General features: G+C 39.4%; 1 protein-coding gene across 4 annotated transcripts in view; it reads right to left on the bottom strand.

Moving 5' to 3' along the window:
• Positions 1 to 22,172, bottom strand: part of PTPDC1 (protein tyrosine phosphatase domain containing 1) — a 70,982-nt gene that overhangs the window by 16,399 nt on the left and 32,411 nt on the right. The window contains exons 1-3 of one of the 4 annotated variants that reach the window (XM_032268506.1): positions 20,222 to 20,308; positions 1,864 to 2,123; positions 1,208 to 1,379 (exon numbers count right to left, since the gene is read on the bottom strand). In XM_032268506.1, the coding sequence (XP_032124397.1) occupies positions 1,208 to 1,379; positions 1,864 to 2,119 (428 nt within the window). In that variant the 5' untranslated portion in view covers positions 2,120 to 2,123; positions 20,222 to 20,308. Of the gene's footprint in view, positions 1 to 1,207; positions 1,380 to 1,863; positions 4,095 to 20,221; positions 20,310 to 22,172 lie in introns of those variants that run through there. The other 3 variants (XM_032268507.1, XM_032268508.1, XM_032268505.1) reach the window with 3 other exon arrangements.

Here is a 22,172-nt window from a genome sequence, read left to right as displayed (position 1 = left end):
GACAGAAGCCCAATAAATGACTATTACTCTTGTCAGGCCTCTGGGCTCTGGCTTCACTCTGTTCTGTTCAAATTTTTCATCAGTGGCCTAATGAGATACATAAGATAGTCTGTTGGAAGTTGTGGGTCACATGAATCTCAGGGGAATAACAGAGACTGGCAGAGCGGGATCCAAAATGACACCTTTCCCTCTGAAAGAAGGCATGTGGTTTAAAAAGAAGGTTTGGGAACCCTGCAATTCAATGATAATTAGTCTAAGATGAAGGAGGATGTAATGTGAAAGCAGCAGAGGTGAAAAAGACTCACGTGACTAGCAAAAATATGCAAATGGCCTAAGCTACATTATTGGAAATTTTCTTGTCTATGAATGTTTCATTCTTCATACAATTAGTACGATAGTGATGGACCATTATATGATCTGTGGCAAACAATAATGACAGTGGACCCCAGACTGTATCACTACAGATGTATTGAGCAAAAAGTACAGGTTGTAAGCTGGATATGCCAGTTAACAAATATCTAATTTAAAAATGGTTTCTTGATGTATAATATAATTCACTACTAGAATTAAACAGTGAATTCCTCTAAGTATGCTTCAAATATGATTTATCAGAATTTTTCAGATGTTACTACATAAAAAAGGTATACTTGATTAGTTTACTGTGTAATAAAAGGCAGTATGATTAAAGAACAATATTAATTGTACTTATACACCATAAAAAAAGCAAGTATGTTGTCTACTGAGCTGACAACTGTACAACTTCTATTAGGGTAGACTGAAGAGTATTTGTATGAAAATGTGACCTTTCATAGAGAACACAGTAACAACATAAAAGCTGAAGCTTACCACTATGAAACGGAAAAATTACACATGTACCTAATAATTTTCTCAAATTTATAGCTGAACAGTTTTATTATTTCTAAACATTTCTGAAATTTAAGAGCTATCTAATTACCCATTTCTTCAATACACTTTATATGTATGTCATTTCACTTAATTAAAAAAAAAACCTATGATTTTGGTTTTATTATTTCCACCTTAAAGAAACTGAGAGTTGGTAGGCCAAGATCACACAGCCTGGGCAAAGCCAGACCTGACTGCCAAAGTGAGGTCCTGACTTCAAAGTCCCACATTGCTCCTCCCACACTGCAGGCTCCTGGCTCACACAGAACTGACAGAACTATGAAAAACCAACGGGATCACTCACCAGGAAGAGTAAACCCCCTTAACGGCTTGCTCCTGCTCACTCCAGCGGGCTGGGTTCTCATACTTGCACGCTCTACCACCACACGCCATGGAACACGCCATGTGTCCAGGAATGACATGCCGTAAACGCTCTCCTACTTTTGTGTACTTTGGTGTTGGATATCCTAAATTTCCTAGAACATATAAGGAAAGGAAAATTCAAAATTCCACTCTCCAAATGAAACTGTAACATGGGAAACAGCTTCCATTTTATCTCAGCATGGTAGATGACAAGCCAGTGCAAAATCCCCTTCATTTTGTCAAGAAAACGAAACTGTTTTCTTGTCATCAAAGTGACATATATCTCTTAACATAACAAAGTTTTCACATATAATAATCTCCACATATACTGGCAATTAAGAAGAAGAAAGTGTAAAAGTTTTACAAGGGAATGAGTTTTGTTCAAACCTGTATTTTTAATTAAAAAAACACAAAACATTTGATCATTTTATATCTTCTTATATATTCACTAAAATACTTAGCATAACAGACAGCAAAAAGTATAATACAGACTAAACTGCCAATATTTAAAAAGGTATAAACACAATATAGCTGATTTCCATTCCTCAAGCTTACATACAAAGGTATGATAATCTATAAGAAGAAAGAGATCTTTACTTTTTCTTTCGGGGAAAGTTGGGTTTCCCTCTGCATGGCTGACTGAGGAAACAGCCACCATCACCTGGAGAGAGGACGAGGACAGCAGCTTCGTGGCAGAGCGGGAGCCAGAGCCCAAGCCCAAGCCTGAGCCAGAGCCCCGCCGGGCCTGCTGCAGCCGCAGTACTGGGTCCGAGGTGGAATGCCGGCGGCCCTGGAGAAAGGAGCTGAGGAAGTGGACGGCTGAGGGCCGCCTGGTTGCATCCTGCACCTGCATGGCACTGGGAGGCAAGAGCCAGAGGCAGGGAAGAGTCAGCTCCACTTACTCAGTGAGGAACTTTCACTGAGAGCACGGAGCATTGCATCGTTCTGTATGATCTAAGAGCCATTCAGATTGGCTGACTGGTTTCCATGGTGACAAACAAAGAAACTACTGATTCCCACTTAGATATGAACGGGCAAAATCCTATATGAACAGATTGCATTTTGGAAAACTGTTCAAATAGAGGGAAAAATGATATAAATTTTAAATACATTTATTACTAAATTTTGTTTCTCAAATGCACTTAAAAGATCCAATTACTCAAAGAACTACCCCCAAAATATTGTAATGAATTTAGAAAACTGTCTTCATGATTCAAGCACTGCCTTTTACACACACGTTAAAAGGCTTAAATTCTGTTATTCCTTTCATAGCCTGTCTCTGGATGTTTTGAAAAAAATTCTCTTTCTACTCCTCTTTTGAATAGTGTAGAGAAAAGTTAATTGTAATAAAGTGGGATTATGCTGGATACCTTACAACATTATTAAAATACTCAATTTTTCACAACCAAAACCATTCTTATTTTTTTCTTGGTAAAACTATGAAAGAAATACTTGGATAGAACAAATAAAGACATTTTTAGAGGTGATATATTATCAGAAGACATTTAACTTGACATTTTCAGACTATGAAAACCTGATTCTTAGTTATGCCTCTGTTGGACAGTTATAGAAGCTATGCCTCTCAAAAACTCAAAACCACCATTCTCTGCCTTTTGTTGCAGTGAGGGGAAAAAGGAAGCTTCAATAATGTCTTGGCAGAGGCATATAAAGAAAACTCACTAAGTATCACATTTTTTAAGGAACTAGATGCGGGGGAGGTTGCAACGTGAAGATAAAGGATATAAAGAAAACAGAAAGTGCAACAACCCTAATGTACTCACTGTCCGCCTCCTCCCTTGTTAATGTCAGGCTGCGCCCTCGCCCTCGCCCTCGCTCTCGCTTGCTCACTCTCTCTCTGCACAAATGGTATTTCAGATGTGTGTGCACAGAAACAAACTACTGTACTGCCAGAGGTAAGGTTATTTTCTGGGGTTGTTTTTTTTTTTTAATGATTGCTAATGCTATACACCAAGCTCCTTTTAAAATGCCGCCCCCATCTCCCCAACAATGTGCACTTTTGTCAAATAAGACAGGGACACAGAATCTCAATTTAGCGTCCATACTGCTACTCTATGTGTAGTATCATGCCTTTGTTATTTAGAAAACAGCCATGGAAGAAAGCACAGCTTTCCTGTCGGAGGAATTATATGAGGATTACTCTAGGCAAGGCCTGCAGGACCCTAATGGCAACACAGAAACAGCAGCTGCACAGAGGTCTGCATGATAAGAACATGAACTTACTGGCAGGAGGCCCTAAATGCTCAAACTAAGGAGTTGTATATTTGCTATCTGAGTAAGAGGAAGTCTACGAAGATTTCTAGGCAAGTCTGTGCTTCTGAGAATGTTAACTTAGATCTTGAGAAAGAGTGGTGAGCTCTGCATAGACAAATTCATGGACTAGAGAACCAGCATCTGGGGACATCTACGGAGAAAAGTCAAAAGTAACTGCTTTCAACTATACTAAAAATATAAACTGATTTCATTAGATAAGGGGTAGGATGTATTTGGACCAAGCTAAGGAAGGGGTGGTTTATAGATCCCCTCAAGAATAATCTCTGTGGTAAAATCCTGAGACCTGGGTTGACCTCAAATAAACATAAAACAACTGAGCTGACCCCAGTTACTATACAGTCAGTAACCCTGTGTCAACATCTAAGGAAGTCAAGCCTAATGTAAACAAGATTCTGCAAGGTGAAAACAGCCCTTTCTGCAAGCTTGCTCAGTGTTCCCAACAATGAGGTGCTGTGACTACATCCTACATAGATGTGGCAGATGAAGATGAATGTACCCACTTGTGGACATGAGAACAAAATTTAGAATAATATTTAAGGAACCAAATGAGATACTGATCATAATAAATATGAAATCAGGCACAACAGGGAGACAATCCAAGATGGCTGAATAGGAACAGCTCTGGAGTGCAGTTCCCAGGGAGAACGCAGGGGGTGAGTGATCACTGCATTTCCACATGAATTTTTACTGCCCACAGACCAGGAGATTACAGGCGGAAGAGCACCACGAGTCTCCGGACGGCTGTTTCAGCCAGTGCAGCGGGTCTCTGCACAATAATTCACACAAATCTCGGTGGCCATTTCAACTGGCACTTGGAATGCCTCGGAGACAGAATCGCCCATTCAACTGAAAAAAAAGGGGCTGAAACAGGGAGCCAGGTGACCTGGCTCAGTGGGTTCCACTCCCACAAAGACCAGCAATCTGAAACACTCTGGATTGAGAGTTTCACAGCAAGCACAGCTGGACCTGTGACTGTCCACCTCTGTGGGGGGAAGGGCATCTGCCATTACCAAGGTAGTCCACCACTACTGAGGCAGTCCGCCATTACTGAAGCAGTCCACCGTTACTGAGGCAGTCCACCATTACAGAGACAGTCTGCCATTACTGAGGTAGACTGCCATTACCAAGGCAGTTCTAACTATACCTCTATAAATAAAACCACAAGGAAGTTCACACAGCAGCTGGGCAGAGCCTACGGCAGCTCAGCAAAGCCTCTCCTGGCAGACTGTGACTAGGCCACCTCCTTGCTGGGTAGGGCATCTCTGAAAAGAGGCAGCAGCATTCCCATTCACAATTGCTACAAAGAGAATAAAATACCTAGGAATACAACTAACAAAGGATGTAAAGGACCTCTTCAAGGAGAACTGCAAGCCACTGCTCAACGAAATAAGAGAGGACACAAACAGATGGAGAAACATTCCATGCTTATGGTCAGGAAGAATGAATATTGTGAAAATGGCCATACTGCCCAAAGTAATTTACAGATTCAATGCTATCCCCATCAAGCTACCCATGACCTTCTTCACAGAACTGGAAAAAACCACCTTAAACTTCATATGGAACCAAAAGAGAGCCTGCATAGCCAAGTCAAGTCTAAGCAAAAAGAACAAAGCGGGAGGCATCATACTACCTGACTTCAAACTATACTACAAGGCTACAGTAATCAAAACAGCATGGTACTGGTACCAAAACAGAGATATAAACCAATGGAACAGAACAGAGGCCCTGAAGGCAACACCACACATCTACAACCATCTGATCTTTGACAAACCTGACAAAAACAAGCAATGGGGAAAGGATTCCCTGTTTAATAAATGGTGTGGGGAAAACTGCCTAGCCATGTGTAGAAAGCAGAAACTGGACCCCTTCCTGACAACTTACACTAAAATTAACTACAGATGGATTAAAGACTTAAAGATAAGACCTAACACCATAAAAACCCTAAAAGAAAACCTAGGCAAAACCATTCAGGACATAGGCATAGGCAAGGACTTCATGACTAAAACACCAAAAGCATTGGCAACAAGCCAAAATAGACAAATGGGATCTAATTAAACTAAAGAGTTTCTTCACAGCAAAAGAAACAATCATTAGAGTGAACCAGCAACCAACAGAATGGGAAAAAATTTTTGCAATCTACCCATCTGACAAAGGGCTAATATCCAGAATCTACAAACAACTAAAACAGATTTACAAGAAACAAACGAATAAACCCATTCAAAAGTGGGCAAAGGATATGAACAGATGCTTTTCAAAAGAAGACACATACGGCGCCCACAAATATATGAAAAAAGCTCATCATTACTGGTCATTAGAGACATGCAAATCAAAACCACATTGAGATACCATCTCACGCCAGTTAGAATGGTGATCATGAAAAAATCTGGAGACAAAAGATGCCAGAGAGGACGTGGAGAAATAGGAACACTTTTACACTGTTGGTGGGAGTGTAAATTAGTTCAACCATTGTGGAAGACAGTGTGGCGATTCCTCAAGGACCTAGAAATAGAAATTTCATTTGAACCAGCAATCCCATTACTGGGTACATACCCAAAGTATTATAAATTGTTCTAATATAAAACACATGCACACGTACATTCATTGCGGGACTGTCTACAATAGCAAAGACCTGGAACCAACCCAAATGCCCATTGATGACAGACTGGACAGGGAAAATGTGGCACATGTACACCATGGAATATTATGCAGCCATCGAAAATGATGAGTTTGTGTTCTTTGTAGGGACATGGATGAATCTGGAAACCATCATTCTCAGCAAACTGACACAAGAACAGAAAATCAAACACTGCTCATTCTCACTCATAGGCGGGTGCTGAACAATGAGAACACGTGGACACAAGGAGAGGAGTATCACATACTGGGGTCTGTTGTGGGGGACTAGGGGAGGGACTGCAGGGGGTAGGGAGTTGGGGAGGGATAACATGGGGGGAAATGCCAGATATAGGTGATGGGGATGGAGGCAGCAAACCACATTGCCATGTATGTACCTATGCAACAATCCTGCATGTTCCTCACATGTACCCCAGAACCTAATGTGCAAAAAAAAAAAAAATATATATATATATATATATATATATATGGCACAGTAAACATAACAAAGAAACTCACTAAAATGTACCAGTGAGTACTGAGTTTTTTCTTCCTTAATTTCTACAAGTGGGCAGGTAAAACACTGAAAAGCGAGGTCTAGAACACCAAGAACTGGTAATTTCCTTCTATACTCAAGATATCAGAAAGGGCCCATTACCTCCTAAAGTCATAGAACAATAGGCTGAGAATGCAGTGGGTGCCTGGTGGGTGTGGGAGGCCCATCTATCTGCATTCTTAAGTCCATGGAGGAGTCACTTCCAGGAATTTGCTGTACAGCTGAATTTCCAGCCTCGTGTTCCCTACTTTTTGTGACAAGAGGCTCACTTTACAAATGGGAACTATTCCACTGTTAGACAGCTCAAATGTTTTCCTTCTTTTCTTTTTTAGTGGTGGAGGTCTCACTCTGTGGCCCAGGCTGGGCTCAAATTTTTGGGCTCAAGGGATCCCCCTGCCTCAGCCTCTTGCGTAGCTGGGACTACAGATGCCTGCCACCACGCTGGGCTTCAAATGTTCTCTAGTGCAGAGCTAAAATCCATTCTATAAGCATTGGTTCTGGTTCTTCCTACTAAAAATAAAGAATAAAGCATCTCTTTGTCTTGAAAGGCTTCCAAATATCTGAAGACAGAACTTTTCCAAGACTTTTGCTATTTCTGTTTTTCAAACATTCCTGGGTATATGTCATTGTTTCTAGATCTTTCACTATGATTTCCCTTCTTCTGAGGGCCCCTCTTCTCTCCCCTTCATAGCTAAACCTCCAAACCAAGGTGATTGACCTGCCATCTCCACATGCCGCAAGTCTCATCCTTAGCCTACTCAGCTCTGGCCTCTGCCCCCACTCTCAACTCCATCTGCTCTTGCTAAGGTTTCCGATGATGTTTCAAGGTGGACTCTTTAGAGCTCCTATTTGAGTGTGCAGCAGCATCCAACACAACTGAACACTTTAGTTTTAATTTGTAATTTTTAAAAAGTCAATATCTTGCTGTGTCACACAGGCTAGAGAACAGTGATGTGATCATAGCTCACTGCAGTCATGAATTCCCGGCCTCAAACAATGTTCCTGCCTCAGCCTCCTTGGCAGCCAATACAACAGGTGCCTGCCACCATGCCTGCCTATATATTTTTGAGAATATTTTACCTCTTTACTTTGAATCATGTCAAACTTAAAGAAAAGTTACAAAAGAATACAAAGGATATTTTTCCTTGGCTGGGCACAGTGGCTCATGCCTGTAATCCCAGCACTTTGGGAGGCCGAGGCAGGCAGATCACCCGATGTCAGGAGTTAGAGACCTGCCTGGCCAACATGGTGAAACCCCGTCTCTACTAAAAATAGAAAAACGAGCTGGGCATGGTGTTGCGTGCCTGTAGTCCCAGCTACTCAGAAGGCTGCAGCAGGAGAATTACTTGTACCTGGGAGGCAGAGGTTGCAGTGAGCTGAGATTGCACCACTGCACTCCAGCCTGGGTGACAGAGTGAGACTATCTCAAATATATATATACGTGTGTGTGTGTGTGTGTGTGTGTGTGTGTGTGTGTGTGTGTGTGTGTGTGTGTGTATTTTCCTTGAATTTTTGAGAGTAACAGAAATGCTGCCCCATTAATCCAAATAATTTAGTGTATATTTCCCACAGACATTCTTGAAAATTATGCCAAATCAGAAAATTATGGCTGAGATATTACTACTTGCCCTCTATTCCTCAGACCTCATTCAAGCTTCAGTGATTACTCCAAAAATGTCCCTCACAGTAAAAGGACACCTTGCATTTAGTTGTCCTGTTTCTTTCACCTATTTCACACTAGAACAAGTCCCTCAGTCTTTCCTCGACTTTGATGACGCTGACACTTTTGGAGAGTATAGGCCACTTATTTGGCAGAATGTCTTTCAATTTGGGCATGCTGTTTCCTCATAATTAGACTCAGAAGCCCTTGCATTTACTAGTAAAGAATGGTATCGCCAGGTGTGGTAGCTCATGCTTGTAATCCCAGCACTTTGGGAGGCTGAGGTTCGTGGATCATGAAGTCAGGAGTCTGAGACCAGCCTGTCCAATATGGTGAAACCCCATTTCTACTAAAAAATATGAAAATTAGCCAGGCATGGTGGCACGTGCCTGTAGGCCCAGCTACTCTGGAGGCTGAGGGAGGAGAATTGCTTTAACCCAGGAGACAGAGGTTGTGATGAGCCAAGACATCATGCCACTGCACTCCAGCCCAAGCAACAGAGTGAGACTCTGTCTAAAAAATGTCTGCATGTTAGGTATGCTCACTGCCATTAGGGTATTACTGCTGCCAGGCCCTCTGAGTGGACAGAGCTAAAGAATATGCATGTTATATACAGGTACACACATTACCATACTTCACATCTATATTTATGTCTCTGTGTATGAATATATACATATGGAAAAAGCATTTACCCTGATACTACCAATTCCGAGCCAACACCATAGAGTTTCCCCTCATTTCCACCCTTTTCACAACTGTACCTATAACTCCAGGAGAAGCCTGGCTACCATAATTTTAAGTGTATTTACCTAATTAACCAAGCCCCCCACACGTAACCAGTCTGCCATTACTGCCTCTGCTCCCTCTTCCTTATGGATGCCTCTCTCATCCCATCTGGACTCTTAACACCTATGCCAGGCTGCTGCTGCCACCCACCTGGGTAAATGCTCTCCTCGCCTTGCCTATGTTCCAATATTCCATGCAGGGTCACCCTACCACACAGGAGCCCTCCCAAGCTGACCCAAGCTCGGGTGCCTGGGAATGTTCTAACACCCAGACCAGGTCACTCTCCCACACAGGTGTTATCTTGCTCAGGCTTCATCACTGCTGGGCTGCCCTACCATATGGATTTCCTCCTTACCCTGGCTGGCTTCTCCCAATTGCCCCTGCTCCACCTCATCTGTAGGTCAAAGATTCCATACTTAGGAAAGCCAAGAAGATGAGAAGCTATCATTCCTGCTTAGCTTGCAATGCAGGGGTATCACTCAGAGAAGTGAGCTGTTGTCCCGGCCTCAAGCTCCAGAGACATGGCTAGTAGACTTCATCCAGAAGGAGAAGTAGGCCTTAAAAACAGAATTCTGAAGCTCTTCCCCTGCAAAACTATCTTTATCTGAAACACAGCATGGGGAAGTTCAAGCCTAGGATGCTTTCAAAAAAAAAATGGAGGCTTTGGTTAAGCAGTTACTAATAAGAGTAGCCTCATGGTTTCATGAGAGCAATAAACTGAACTGTAGTCAGGCTAGCTTGCCAGAGAGAACCAAGGAAAGAAACAACTAAGGAAACCTCAAAGACTGACCTCAAAAACGACCACTGCCCAAACTTAATTAGATCAGATTGTGGAGCAAAAGAAGATCCAGGGCTTTGTCAAAAACAGCAGAGGGATCAGCAGGTAATTAGTGGAACCCAAAAGTTGGTGTGCTACCAACTGAGACAGCATAACAGAGAGATGCATGGAAGAGAGAAAGCGTACCCTGTTTAAAAAAACAAAAAAACCACTGTCTTCTCAGGGTGATTGTTTGCTTGGCCAAGGCCATGCTCTCTTAGGAGTCACATCAGAGGCTTCAAACTACGAAAAAAAAAAAGACTAGTCCATCACTATGATAGTCTAATCTAAAGTCTCTGACCAAATAGACAAGCATGTAACAACAAAAACAAGCCCAGGGAGGGAAGAGTATCTACAGGTGCTAAAAAATATTACCTAAAATGTCCAGTTTTCAACAAATAGTATGAGACAAGGAAAGAAATTTAAAAAATGACCCATACACAGGAAAAAGAATAGTCAATAGACACTACCTGTGAGGACTTCAAAGCAGCCATTACAAATATGCTCAAAGAACTAAAGGAAACCATGTTTAAAGAAGTGAAAGAAGCTATGATGACAGTATTTTATCAGATAGAAAATGCCAATAAAGAGACGGAAATTATAAAAAAGAAGTAAATGGAAATTCAGAAGTTAAAAAGTACAAAAACAATGAAACATTCCCTAGAGGAGCTCAACAGAAGATCTGAAGTGGCAGAAGGAAGAATTAGAGAACCTGAAGATAGACTGATAGAGATTATGCACTTTGAAAAACACAGAGAAAAGTGAAAAAATGAACAGAGCCTCAGAGAAATGTGGAATATCACTAAGTGAACAAACATATACCTTACAAGTGAACAGAAAGAGAGTTGAGAGAGGAGCAGAAAAAACTTTTAGAAATAATGGCTTAAAGCTTCCCAAATCTGATGAAAAACATTAATCTACACATCCAAGAAGTTCAATAAACTCTTAAGTAGGATATACACAAATAGATTCACGTTGAAACACATCATAGCAAAAATGCTCGAAGAGAAAAATGACTCCTCATATACAAAGAAACCTTAAAAAGATTAATAGTTTATGTCTCATCAGAAACCATGGAGACCAGAAAGTAGAGGAATGACATATTCAAAGTGCTAAATATTAAGTTGTCAATCAAGAATCTTACATGCAGCAAGATTATCTGTCAAAAATAAAGGGGAAATAAAGGCATTCCGAGGTAAACAAAAAGAAGAGAATTTGTTGCTACCAGACTCAGCTTATAAGAATTTTGAGGAGGTTCTTCAGATTAAAAGCAAGTTATCCAAGATTAATGTGAATCCACGTGAAATAAAGGACACCAGTAAATTACAACAGACAGTATGTATTTGTATGACATGACCCAAAGAGGCAAATTGACAGGGACAGAAAGTAGATTAGTGTTTGCCAGGGGGACTAGGGTGAAAGTGGAATGGGAGCTGACTGTGGGGATATTGTGAAATATATATTTGGTCTTGGTCCCTGTTTCTTGGCATAGAAGTCCTGAAGTCCTTGGAATCTCCAAGGTGGTATCTTTTTAACTTGTTAACAAGTTGACTGAGGCTGTCAGCCCCTATGTTGCTTCAGGATGGTGGGTGGCCATTGGAAAGGCCAAGGTAGGATTACAGTGTTGGGACTTTCAGCACCAACTCCAGCTTCTGGGGAGGGGAGAGGGCTGAAGCTTAAGTTGATCAACAACGACCAGTGGTTTGGTCAATCATGTTCATGTTATGAAGCCTCAATAAAAGCTCAGAAGGACAAGGTTCAGAGAGCTAAGGACATGGAGGCTGCAGAGGTGGCACACTTGGGGTCAGCATGGATGCTCTGTGCCTCTTCCCCCATACCTCACCTTATGCATCTCTTCATCTGTATCCTTTGTAACAGCATTTATAATAAACTGGTAAATGTGTTTCCTAGAGTAGTATGAGTTACTATAAGCAAATTAATCAAATCCAAAGAGAGGGGTGTGGGAACCCCAATTTATAGCCAGTCAGTTGGAAGCACAGGTTAAACAAGCTGGGGCTTGTGACTGGCATCAGAAGTAGGAGGCAATCTTATAAGACTGAGCCCTCAACCTGTGGGATCTGACGCTATCTCTAGGTAGATAATGTCAGAATTAAATTGGAGGACATCCATCTGGAGTCCCCTGAAGAATGTATTGCTTGCTTGGTGTGTGGGGGAAAAAACCCACACATCTTGTGTCAGAAACATGTTATAAGAGTGTAGCAGAGAAACTGAGTTTGTTTATTCCTATGTATTCCCAAGTGCTAATTGGTAGAAAATTTCTTTTTGGTCTGATGAAAATATTCTGGATTTAAATAGTGCTGATGATTTCACAGCCTTAAGTAATCTAAAAACCAATGACTACCTCAAAAGGGTAAATTTTATGGTATGTGACTTATATCTCAATAATTTAAGAACAGCAAATAATTTGAATGGGCATTTCTCCAAACAAGATATAGAAAGTTTCAATAAATACATAAAAAGATGCTCAACATCACTAGTCACTAGGGAAATGCATATTAAAACCATAATGAATACCACTTCATACCTACTAGGATGGCTACAATCAAATGTCAGATAATAAGAATCAGTGAGGATGTAAAAAAAATGAAAGGATGTAAAAAAAATCAATAAATATAATTTACCATATCAACAAGCTAAAGAAGAAAAACCATAGGATCATATCAATTAACATAGAAAAAGCATTAGACAAAATTCAACACCAAATCATGATAAAAACTCTCAGCAAGTTAAGAATGGAGGGGAACTAATTCAACTTGTTATGGAAAACAAGTGGTGGCTCACGCCTGTAATCCCAGCATATTGGGAGAGTGACACAGACAGATCGCTTGAGGTCAGGAGCTCAAGACCAGCCTGGCCAACATGGTAAAACACCATCTCCACCAAAAATACGAAAATTAGCCAGGCATGACGGTGGGCACCTGTAATCCAAGCTACTCAGGAGGCTGAGGCAGGAGAATCGCTTAAACCCAGGAGGCAGAGGCTGCAGTGAGCCAGACTGTGACACTGTACTCCAGCCTGGGCAACAGAGCAAGACTCTGTTTCAACAACAACAACAAAACCTCCTAACATCATACTGAAAGGTGAATGACTGAATGCCTTTCCCTAAGATCAGGAAGAAGGCAAAGCTTCTGCTCTTGTGACTCTTATTCTGCACGGTAGAAGCTTTCGGTTACTATCATAAGGCAAGAAAACAAAAATAACAGCATACGAATTGGAATGGAGAAAATAAAACTATCCTTATTTGCACACATGATTGTTTACGTAAGAAAATCCCAAAGAATCGCCAAAAACTTCCCCGAATGGAAAGTGAGTTCAGCAAGTAGTAAGGCATAAAATCAACACACAAAAATCAATTTCATTTCTATACACAAACAAAAACCATTTGGAAACTGCAATTAAAAACACAATACCTAAGCCAGGTGTGGTGGCTCATGCCTATAATCCCAGCACTTTGGGAGGCCGAGGTGGGTGGATCACCTGAGATCAGGAGTTCAAGACCAGACTGGGCAACATGATGAGACCGAGTCTCTGCTAAAAATACAAAAATTAGCCAGGCATGGTGGCAGGCACCTGTAATCCCAGCTACTTGGGAGGCTGAGGCAGGAGAATTGCTTGAACCTGTAAGGCAGAGGTTGCAGTGAGCTGAGATCATGCCACTGCACTCCCATCTTGGGTGACAGAGTGAGACTCCATCTCAAAACAAACAAACAACCACAATACCAGTTACAATCACCCCAAAGAAAATGAAATACTTAAGTATAAGCTTAAAACATGTATGAATCTACATGCTGAAAATTATAAAATTCTGATAAAAAAATCAAAGATATGAAAAAATGGAGAAACATATTGCAATTATAAATTATAAGATGCAACAAAGTAAACATGGCAATCTCCTCAAATTGATTGACAGACTTAATTCTTATCAAAATCCCAGTAATATTTTTTGTTGACATAAATATGCTTATTTAAAATTGTATACGGAAAATCACCGGTCCTATCTAAGACGACCTTGAAAAAGAGGATTAAGTGGGAAGAATCACCCTATCCAATACAAAGGCCTATTACCTAACTACGGTATTCATGACAGGGTGGTATTGGTGGAGGGACAGGTATATAGATCAGTGAAACAGAACAGTGAATCTACAAACACATTCACATAGCTTCAGGGGACTGGGATAAATGAAAAGTTCTGAAGACTTGACAGCAAAAGTATAATCCAAAAAAGAATAATTGGACTTCATGAAAATTAAAAACTTTTTCTCAGAGAAAGATCATATGAAGAGATGGAAAGGTAAGTTACAGAGTGGGAGAATGTATCTGCAAACCATGTATCACAGCAAGATCTAATATCTAGAGTATATAAAGAACTCTTAAAACTCAACAGTGAAAAACATCCAATTAGTGGGTAAAAGACATGCGCAGACTTATAAAAAGAGCATATACAGATGGCAGATAAGCACATGAAAGAGGTTATCATTATTAGCCATTAAGGAAATGCAAATTCAAACCACAAGAGACACTACTACAGAACTGCTCTAATGGCTGAAATAAATACTAATAAAACCTAAGGCTGCTGAGGATGTAGAGAAACTTGATCACTCGTACACTGCTGGTAGGAATGTAAAATGGTACAACTACTCTGGAAAATAGTTTAGTAGTTTCATATAAAGCCAAACATACAACTATCATATGACCTAGAAAGTAAATTCTTGGGTATTTATTCCAGAATAATAAAAACCCATCTACACACAAAAATCTGTACATTAAAGTTTACAGCAGCTTTATTCATAATAGCCCCTAACTGGAAATAATCCAGACACCCTTCAGTGAGTGAACTAATAAACACACTGTGGTACATCCATACTACAGAATAGTACTCAGCAATAAAAAGGAATCAACTATTAGTACACACAACAACCTGGATGAATCTCAAAGGAATCAGGCTGACTGAAAAAGTCCGTCCTAAAAGGTTACATACTGTATGATTTTGTATACACAATGTTCTTGCAATGACAAAGCTGTAGAACTGGGGAACAGACAGTGGTTGCCACAGGCCAGTGTCATGGGTGGAGGTGGGTTTGACTATAAAGAAAATAGAAGGGATCCTATGTTGATGAAACTGTTCTGTATTTTGACCATAACAATGTCAATATCCCAGCTGTGATATTATTATTATACAACAGTTTTTCAAGATGCTACTATTGGTAGAAACTGGAAAAAGGGTAAATAGGATCTCTCTGTATTATTTCCTGTATCTGCATGTGAATGTCCAATTGTCTCAATATTTGACTTAAAAATGTATATATAATCAAACAGAAAGGACCATACATAATGCCTACACAAGGGTCATCTAGCAGAGGTCAGGGCCAACACAAGGAAGGTAACTAGTAGGGTACATGGTATATGTTGCAGGGCCTGGCAGGGTGTGGGCCCTGTGTGGAAAATACAGCTGAGTTGGGTGATGGCCTGGCAGGGTTGAGAGGCCGGTTAGGAAAAGGAGAACTGAGTAAATAAGCAAACATACTGGGGATAATAAGAGCCAGGTTTCTCATTCTTACATAATTATAAATGGGAAAAGCTGTAATAATGGTGTAATATTCGATTAGAATTGAAAGTACCAGCTGGGCATGGTGGCTCACGCCTGTAATCCCAGCACTTTGGGAGGCTGAGGCAGGCAGATCACTTGAGGTCAAGAGTTCAAGACCAGCCTGGCCAACATGGTGAAACACTGTAAAAATATAAAAATTAATCAGGCATGGTAGCGGGCACCTGTAATCCAAGCTGAGGCAGGAGAATCATTTAATCCCAGAAGGTGGAGGTTGCAGTGAGCAGAGATTGCCGTGCACTCCAGTCTGGGTGACAGAGTGAGATTCCAACCCAAAAAAAAGAACTAAAAGTACCAAGGTGAACTTGTTTTCAATATATATAGACATAAACAGAAATACATATACAGTTGACTCTTGAATACAAGGTTTAGCTGAGCTGGTTCACTCATATGCAGAATTTTTTCAACCAAAAGGGACTAAAATACAGTATTTGCAAGATGCAAAACCCTTTAGCATAGGTGGGTACCACAGAGGAGAGTGTGAGACTTGAGTGTACGTGAATTTGGTATACCTGGGGTGGGAAGGTCCTGGAACAAATCCCCTGTGTATTAGGAGGGATGACTGTATAAGTAAAAATGGACAGATACACACGTACGTGTATGAACACGTTTCCTAGCTTTGTCCCTAAAAGGGGTTGGGAATCATGATATTCCAGTAGTAGTGAGCATATGAGATCTTGGTTTCTAAGTACCATTTCCTTACTAAAAAGAACCAAGGCTCCTTGAAGAAATGGTTGATTTCTGGGCCAGGGCAAGAAAAGAATAAGATGGGCTGGAAGATCTTGCTGTGTCAGAAGAGTGAGGAATACAGGAATGGTGGGGACATATAAAATGTACATTCTGAACAGCTTGAAGGGGCTTTTACTGTCCAAATATGGGGAAACTGAAGCATCAAAATAAATCATAGTAAAGGATTACAATCCGCTGAACAAAACAGGAAGCCATGCTAAATAAATACATTGAACACATAAATAATAAGAATAAATTCTTCCTTACACTAGAATGCCAACTAATAAAGGCAGAAGGAATAATGAAATTAGAAAATCTCCAGTTATCAGAAGGTTGGGAGAAGGAAGAAAATCTCCAGTTACCTACCATAGTAATAATTCAGGCAAGAAACAGCAATAGATGCTAAAACTACTAGGTGAAAGTTGGATGTGGAACAGGATATTTATGTAGTCTGAAGGCATCTCTCCTTAAAATATTAATTATGAGGGGAGAAAGAATAATTTATAATGGATAAACTTTGGCAGATCCCACTTTACTGATGTGATCAAACTAAACATTAACAGTGATGGGGCAAAATGACATCTTGTGTTATCTGTGACCCTTCTACCAAAAATGCATAATCTCAGTCTTATCATGAGGAGATAGCAAACAAACCCAAATTGAGGAACATGTTACAAAATAGTCTGTAATCATAAAAAATGTTAAGGTCCTAAATGTCAAGAAAGGAGTACCTAAGGCCTTTGAAAGAGATTTAAAAAACATTAGCAAATCATTTTCTTATTAAAGGATATTATTGGGACTGCTGACAAAACTGGAATAGGGGTCTCTGGGTGAACAGAAAGTAGGAATTCTTTTGTGTGCTTTTCTTGTATCCTTACAGTAAGTTTGAAATTATTTCAAAATAAAAAAATTAACATCACAAAATACAAGACAATCATACAGCCCGGGCATCCTGAGGGAGAATAGAACAGTGCCCAAGAGATAGTCTTGCCAGTTAAAAAAAATCTGACTACATTCTACATCCATCTACCAATTTACAGAAAATATCACATCGATATAATCAGCAAAATACAGATTGTGGCAAACTCTATAAGGCAACAAACAAACAAATAAACAAACAAAACAAAAAATCCTGTTTTCTTCAACAAATAAACTGTAAGGAAAAAGAGACAGAGGGAAACCCAAGTTTAAAAGAGCTTGAAGGCTGGGCACAGTAGCTCACGCTACCAACACTTTCAGAGGCTGAGGAAGGTGGATCATTTGAGGCCAGGAGCTGGAGACCAGCCTGGCAAAACTCTGTCTCTACTCAAAAAAACCCAAAAATTAGCCAGACATGGTGGTGTATGCCTGTAATCCCAGCTACTCGGGAGGCTGAAACATGAGAATCGCTTAAACTCATGAGGCAGAGGTTGCAGTGAGCTGAGATATCACCACTGCACTCCAGCCTGGGAGATAAAAAAGAAAAGAGATTGATGCTAAATAGCAACCAATTACAATGTATTGATCTTTTTTGGATCCCAGTTCAAACAAATTACACACACACACACAACACACACACACACATACAATTTTATATAAATATATCTATATCTATAAGACAATTAGAAAATTGAACACTAAACAGGTATTTGATGATATCAAGTAAATACTGTTGATTATTTGAGGTATGGTAGTAATGATGTGGTTATTTAACAAATAAAATGATGTGATGCCTTGAGTTTGCTTCAAAGCAATACAAATGCAGGGAAGTGAATGAGAAAAGTGAGTGGCTGAGATTGTTAAAGCTGGGTGATGGTACGTATTTGAGGGATGACGCATATATGGGAGATGATACAAATATGGGGATCTTTATTTCATTCTGTATACTTTTGTGTTTGAATTTTTCCATAATAAAAGGTTTTTCTGTTTTATTTTGTTTTGTTTTATGGCTGGGCACAGTGGCTCATGCCTGTAATCCCAGCACTTTGGGAGGCTGAGGTGGGCGGATCACTTGAGGTCAGGAATTCAAGACCAGCCTGGCCAATATGCCGAAACTCCATCTCTACTAAAAATACAAAAATTCAGTCAGGTGTAGTGAGGCTGAGGCAGGAGAATCTCTTGAACATGGGAGGTGGAGGCTGCAGTGAGCCATGACTGTATATCACTGCATTCTAGCCTAGGCAACAGAGTGAGACTCTGTCTAAAAAAAACCATTTTTTTTTAAAGTAGTAGGATCAAGATTTAAGTCTAGGTCTGTCTCACTCCACAGCTACTTCTTGATAAGTTTTCTATTTTCCTTTAAAAATAAATATTTATTTATGTATCTCCTCCAATTAAATTTTCCCATGATAAAATACTTCCCATCCATAAACATAATAAAGTATAACTATCTTTATAGATGCGATATGCTTTAAGAAAATTAGCCATAAAGTATTTTATTTGTCCAGATTTTTTCCTATTTAAAAATTAGCTACATTTATACTATGAGGAAAATTTTAATTAAAAAATGTTTTTTGGAAAGGTAAAAGTCAGCATACCTAGTGGATCACAATAGAGGCAGTACAACCTTCCTGGGGCTGTTTGGAAATATGCAGGGTTTTTTCATTATCACTGAAACCTGGGGATGCTACTGGATTTAGTAGGAAGAGTCAGAGATGCTATATATCTTAGGTACTCAGAACTCTCCAGTACAACAAAGAGTTGTCCCACCCCCAAGGCCAACAGAATCACCATTGAGATACACCAACTAAGAGGAAACATTACAACAGAAGAAAGAAAAGGGAAAAAGGTTCGTCTGATTCAGACTTGTTGGCTGAAGAGTTACTTGGGAGGAAAGAAACATTCTAAAAGAGAAGCAGCTAGTAGACATCATTATTGGGTTTGTTTTAGTTGTTTTAGACGGTACTTCTAAGACCAGGGAAACTAACACGTTAAGCCTGGCACCTAGAAGCTGTTCACAGATGGTAGTTACCAGTAGTATTAGTGCCTCTAGGGCAAACACGGCAAAGACAGATGAAGGATCTACAAGGATATGGAGTTCAGACAAGATGAGAAGTGGGAAACAATGGTTTTCTTGATGAGAGAGAGCTCCCCCTAGTGGAGCGGTCAGATTCCAACAAAAACACAACAGAACTCACTGTTCCTGGCAGGTTGAACTCAGTATCTTTAGTTAGGCCCTTACTCCTTTAACTCTTCTTCCTATCACCTAGTCCACACTTAGGGGAGAAATCCTTCATTCTCTATACAGTAGGACTAAAGTGAATGTGGGCAAAGCCCCAAGGGGGCATTTACAATATACTGCAAGTGGTACTACTACTAAGAGAAATTACTTAACATCTCCCTCAGCTAACTGCTGGTAGTGGCAGCAAGACCGGCAGTATCAAAGCAGAAGCAGGGAGATTCCCACCTCAGAGCTTGTGAGTAAAGGGCAAGTGTGGTAGTAACAGTTCAAGTCACGGCGCTTGTCCTTGCCTGGGGTGCCATATAAAAATCAAAACAACATGGGAGAAAAAACAGTGGGAGAAGTAGGGTTGGAGTGCTTCTGGATGTGCTACGTGGCAACAGCAACTAATGAAAGGAGAATGAAATTAAAGTTCGATTCATAAGTAGGCATGTGATGATAAGAACAAATGCATAATCTCAGCTGATGATAATAATGCAGGAGACAAACACTGTTTGCAATACTCGAAGGAGTATTTTAAGAAGTTAAAAGGCCAAGGTCATTATTCAGGATTTTGAAAAGGAATTCTAACATGCCAGCATGGTAAGGCAGTAATACCTGCAACTTGGAATTCCAGTATGAAGAATAGAGCCTTTTCTTTCATATCCATTCATATAGTTACTTTCATTAAACACTAGCTTGCACAGAGCGACACAGAAAGTATATTAAGGAGACATTACCTTTCATGCTTACAGCATACTCACTGCTATTCACCATGGTAGAATACAGTTGTTCATTCTGAGGTAAGACTCCCGCAGCCATGGTAGTCTGTTGGAAAAAAAAATCTTTTTTGTAAGTTTGCCTTGGGATAGTCATTTATTAATCATCCAAACTACGGCTAGAACTTTCTTATCCAATGCTGTAGTCATTGGCCAAGTGGTGCATACTTGAAATATACGGCTAGTCAGGTTGAGATGTGCTGTAAGTGTAAAATACACACAAGATGCCGAAAATTTAACACAAAAAAATACAATGTAAAATATCTCATAAATAATTTTTACATTAATTACACACTGAAATATTTTTGGCATATTATATATTATATAAAATACATTATTAAAATGAAGCCCTCCCTGATTCTTTTTATTTTACTGCATTTATAGGACATTAATCTGTAGTTAACAGCCTTCATTCAGCTCATGCTTTTTCACGGCTAAGAGACTGCTATATTGCTCAAATGATACAGTTTCCATTAAGGAAAGTTAATTAAATCTTCTTAGATGTCAAAGAAACAAAAACTATCACCTTTGTTAAGTTCTTTCTATATGCCAGACACCAATATTAAATCACTTCTTTCTAACAAAAACTCTACAAAGTAGCTATCATCCCCTATTTTAAAGGTATGGAAGTCATGTCAGTAAGGTTAACAAACAGTAAGTAGTAGGGTGGTACTTTTAGCTTCCAGTTCAGTTTTTTCAACTAGTACACAGCTGCAGATGAAAGAAATTCTAATAAAGATGATCTCAACACTTTTGAGCTTCCAAATAAACTACTGTGTAATTCAACTTTGTAGTTCCTAACTACACCTCAATTTAAATGTTCATGCAAACAAAACTCAATTGTAGAATTTTATAAATAATAAAACTATTTCCATAAAATGCAAGCACATAACCCAGAAAAGTTTATGGAGTGGACTATGATACAAGAGAAAGTAACACAATTCAAAAGTTTTTTCTAAATAATAATTTTAATAACTTTCTTTGCAAAACTATGTTTATGGTTTGAACATCTATTATTGGGGGTAAAATATTATACTTTTATTAGATTAAAGGCTATGAATTTTATTTAACGACACAAAAAACTTGTTGAAATTGTTGTACCAGGAAGTCTACAGTGGTAATTAAATCCAGCTCTAATTAATATTTTTCTTTGGTGTACTGGATTATTCCTGTGAGAAAAAACGTCACTTCTCAAATCTCAGTGATTCTTTGAGAATTTCAAGTTCACTAAAATTTTACTTCTAAAAGCAATCTTTATACATTCAAAAGGTACAAAATTTAAAATCTAAAATCCTATTTAATAAAGCTGTTTCCCTTTAAAAGAAATACAGTAATTAAAATCATAGGGGTGATCTAAAGTGAAATTAAAAAGAATGCTTCCTGAAATATTAATAATGTCACAAACTGGATATCATACTAATTAATGCAAAATTTTATAATGTGCCTAACATTTCAAATGAACGTTACATAAAGACATTAAGTAAAGGGACTAATGGAACAAGTTGTTCCAGGAAATTCATTAGCAAAAACTTAACTGAAAGGATATCCATTAAGACGAGACTTAGATGAAACCCATTTTTACCACATTATTTTAAAATTTAGAGTATTTTCTTAAAACATTTAGATGAGAAAAACAATTATCACCATATTAGAATCATGGAATTTTGGAGCGGTTGGGACTCTAGACCTGGCTAGTTTGTATAAGAGAAGTTACGATCCATATCCCAGAGAAGGTCCTACCTTGTCCCACATGATCCAGCATGGAGAGTGACAAAGCATGTTGGTGACAAACTTGGATCAGTCATCACTTTCTTTGTGAAGCTTTCCCTGCCCTCACTCTTTGTTTTTCAGCTGTAATGTAATGAAACATGTACACCTGACAGTCTCCCTTCTGGACCATGGGCTCATGAGA

Source organism: Sapajus apella, unplaced genomic scaffold (assembly GCF_009761245.1).
Source record: "Sapajus apella isolate SASKATOON/1434 unplaced genomic scaffold, GSC_monkey_1.0 scaffold182, whole genome shotgun sequence".
NCBI classification, from domain to species: Eukaryota; Metazoa; Chordata; class Mammalia; order Primates; family Cebidae; genus Sapajus; species Sapajus apella.
Note: the sequence above shows the minus strand (reverse complement) of the source record. Positions and strands in the feature narration are given on the sequence as shown.